General features: G+C 39.6%; 1 protein-coding gene across 1 annotated transcript; it reads right to left on the minus strand.

Annotated features, from left to right (window-relative positions):
- Positions 1-821: 821 nt before the first annotated feature.
- On the minus strand, positions 822-3,044 carry LOC142203202 (C2 calcium-dependent domain-containing protein 4C-like). The gene is made up of 2 exons (XM_075273747.1): positions 2,951-3,044; positions 822-2,761 (listed from the first exon to the last, which is right to left on the minus strand). Exon 2 carries the CDS (start codon positions 2,731-2,733, stop codon positions 1,513-1,515), a length of 1,221 nt encoding a protein of 406 aa, XP_075129848.1. The 5' UTR covers positions 2,734-2,761; positions 2,951-3,044; the 3' UTR covers positions 822-1,512.
- Between the last annotated feature and the right edge of the window lie 922 nt (positions 3,045-3,966).

Raw genomic sequence — 3,966 nt, forward strand, 5'->3', positions numbered from 1 at the left:
TTTTCGCCTCCCATTCACTTCTATTGCTTTCCTCAGGCGGAATACGTCTGAAGAAAGGTCATGTCGCTTCTTTTTTTCTGCTAGCAGAAAAAAACTGCTAGCAGAAAAAAATAGCTAGCAGTCTCCATAGACCACCATTGTATGGAGGGAGATTTTGAGGCGAAATCTGCTGTCAAAATCTGCCTTATTGCCCTCGTGTGAACTAGCCCTAAAAAGTGGTTACCCGTAGAAACCAGCAGAGCCCATAGACTATAATGGGGTCTGCGGGGTTTCCGCTGGTGTTATGCTGAAACTGGCAGAAAGAAAAGTCCTCATTGCTAGACTTTTTTCTCTGCTGATTTTAGGCAGAATCTGTGGAGGAGTCTCGTACGAAGACTCCAACGCAGATGTGAATCAAGCCTAACTGATTCATTCCTAACAATGATAATCAGAACATAACCAATATGGCATATTTGCCTTCAATATGCATGATCTGGGCATTAGTGGCAGAGGATCAATACTGAGAGTGTCCATGCTTTCTTCTCATGGATTAAGATCATCAGTGTGGAAAGCAAATCAAGGTTGCAGTTTATTATTAGGAAAAAAAATATCATCCTGCGCTTCACACTGTCAATATTTACTTCCTGCTTATAAATTATACTACACACTCACGCACGCACACACGCTCACTAATGTGGATTTATAGTGGGTGCCATTGTTAGATCATTGTGTGATGCTGCTAATAGCTTCTCTGTTGGATGGGCAGAGTTTATAAGATCTGCGGGTGCATGAAATGAATAAACTTGATATATATTATCATAGCTCAATTAAAAGACACATAGTTCATAAAATAAATAATTTATTAATTAAACTTAGAAAAATAAATGACATGTTATACAAATATATTCACAATAAATAAACTTAGTCATTCATTCATGGTAGACATATATTAAGTAAAACATATATAAAAAATATTTTTTTAAAATAAATGATAAAAAAAATTAAATATAAAAAATAAATAATGCATACATACAAAACATTCTGTTGTTACTAGAGCAATGTTACACCTATCTAGAGAGTTTGCATTGGGAATATTACCTGAAATTACTGTATCAGTTACAAGAAGAGGTCTATAGGGCTGATACTTGCACAGTAGCTATAGGACCAATTGCATTTACAATGCAGCCTTGTATTTAACAAACAGCAATTAAGGTATACAGACTTAAGGTATACAGATTGGAAATATTTTGTACATTTGCAAAGCTGCCTCAGAAAATAGAACAACAGCAACTTTTACTTAGTCACTACGGTAGCTGTAAGAAGAATTGGTAGATCTGTGTCATGAAACTGACTCATAACTACCAGTTGTCTAGGCCAGCTATCAAACCAGCAATCTTTAACAAAGTTCAGGATACTCATATACCTGCATCTAGTATACTTTCAATTTTTAGACTAGAACTGTTTTGCAACATAATATTTGTTCTCTTTTTATGCAGTTCAAAGTGCTTTGGGACCATGTTGAAACCCCTCTTCTCACAGGGAAAGGATGCTGAGCAAAGGGAGTTCAGTTTGTCCAAGAACACAGTCTCTCTTCATGCTGCACATTTTGTTGATGACCTTAATCTTAAGACTGCGGCTATGTAGCTGTGTTTGAAACACATTCTCAAAGAAAAAGTCCTCATTGAAGATGGGATTTCTGCTCCTTCTGATTACAGTACTTCGCTGCTTCTGTTGCTTTCCGGGAGTGATGGAAAGGGTCACAAAACAGTTAATGGATTTGGGGTCAGTATCTGGGTGGTAAAGTCCTTCAACACTTATGAGTCGGACACGCAGTCTCTGTGCTTCAGGGCAATATTCTGTAGATAAGCGAAGGGAACCTCCATTTTCTAACAGCACAGCATTTTCTGACATAAATCTACCTCTAGAATAGAAAAGATCCATTGGAAAGACAGAATCCATCATTCCATCAGAAACTCTGCGAATTATGTTAGGACTGCTGTCTGTGGAACTACACTCATCAGCTGAAAGTGAATTATTTCTAGACAGTCCAGACTTCTCCTTCCTTCTAAGAGCTTTGGAGAAGAGCTTGTCCTGGCTTAAAGCTTTCAGCAAGGAGTTACACCGAGGAGGAGATCTGTGAAGCAGAGGAGAACTAAAAGGTGAAGAATCTGTAGAAGATGACGTTTCGCTGTCCAAGGTGCCAGAGCGGCTCAATGACCTCAGCTTTAACGTTGAGAAGCTGCTGCAGGAAGATGCCCGTTGCCACGCAGATGTATTTGAACGTGATTTAGGCAACAAAATTGGAAGGCTGGCAGGGTCATTGTGGAAGAGAGATTCTTTCCTTCTTGTGTTTGGGCTTTCTAGTAACGTACAGAATCCATAGGAAGTTTGAGCTTTGGGAAGATGTGGCAAAGAAAGAGCTGCTTGTGCCTGAGGGTCAGCATTTGTGCTTTCCTCTTCCAGGGCTTCCTCTGCACTGTCCACCTGAATAATATGTGTCTCTGGTGTGTTAAAATCTTCAGTTCCAAAAGTTGCTCCACAGAGGTCAGGTACAGATCTGTAAAGAGATTTCATTCTCATACCCCTCTGTGATGAAAGTAGGGGAGGGATACAGAATTCAGGAATTCTGTCTGGAGTTAATACATTGGGACAAGGTATTGCACGTTGGCCCTTGTCAGGATAAGATCCCCTTGGTGTGAGATCAGACATGTATCCCTGCATTTCTGGTACCTTCAGCTTCTCCAATAGCCACATAAGTCCAATTAGGTGGTTTATAATTATACTGTAAAAAAAAACAAAACATAATGGTAAGAAATTGCTAAACCCCTGTAATAAATCTTGACTGACAAGTATAACTAATGAACATCCACTGCAAAAGTGCAGGATATACGACATGGTATAACAGATTTTACATTCTAGGTAGAGTTTAAATGCAGACAAGAAACAGCTTGAAACTATAGACAGTATTTACCTGTTGCAGTGGTAAAGTCCTGCTCACATCACCTGGAAAAAGTCTTGTGTAAGATGAAATGTTACTGGTGCCAGCAAGGAAATCAGTGCTATTGAGCCCAGAGCAGTGAGTGAGCTCAGCAACCTCCGTCACCTGCTTTTATAGCTGAATTGGGATCTCTCCAGCCAATTGCAAGGAAGTGGGTGGCATCCATCCTCCACTGGAAAGAGACACGAGGAAACAGTGTGACACAACACAGCTTTGTGATAACACCTCATACGTTAGCGCTCTCGTTGACAGACCCAGAGGGAGAACACTGACTCTAATACACACTTGGAGAAGAAGTACACGTTTACAACTTTCTGAACTTATAATTACACGCAAATGTCAGGAATACCATTCATGATTCAAGTAGTTATCGCCTAGTTCCACTTAAAACCTAGTAATTTAGACATAACTGCGGTTAACCCTTTACATCCTTCTTTCCAAAGGTCATATAAGGATGGGGAAATATGAAACATGGGAGCCTGCATGGTGAGGACAGAGAAAGTATTATGCTACTCTGGGTTGGCTGACCTTCTGTACCCCCTGATATCAGCATTACCAATCTGTGCTGTGTCTGCTGCCAGGTAATGACAATAACAGACCTGTTTCTAGTAAAACAACAATATGAATCAGAAGTAAGATGTTACAGTAATTCTGAGAAGCCCTACATGTAATGAGCCAAAGCACAGACATACAGTAGAAGATCTTAAGGTAACTCAGCCTGGACGGATTTATTTGCCTGTGCAATATAATAGACAGCATCAGGATTGAAATATTGTCAAGTGATATCTGCTGCCATATCTGACAGAAGGATATGATAGAGCGAGAGAAGCAGAGCTCTGTAATATATATAGGTTTATATGACTTGAAGCAGGATTGCAGAGAATAAAAATCACATGACAGTGAAGAGCAGCGGCTTTGAGATCACATTGATTCTCATGTGTCTATTCACATGTCCGTTTTTTTTTTTTTTTGAATGACCGTTTTTAACC

The sequence above is a fragment of the Leptodactylus fuscus genome, chromosome 5 (genome assembly GCF_031893055.1).
Source record: "Leptodactylus fuscus isolate aLepFus1 chromosome 5, aLepFus1.hap2, whole genome shotgun sequence".
Taxonomy (NCBI): domain Eukaryota; kingdom Metazoa; phylum Chordata; class Amphibia; order Anura; family Leptodactylidae; genus Leptodactylus; species Leptodactylus fuscus.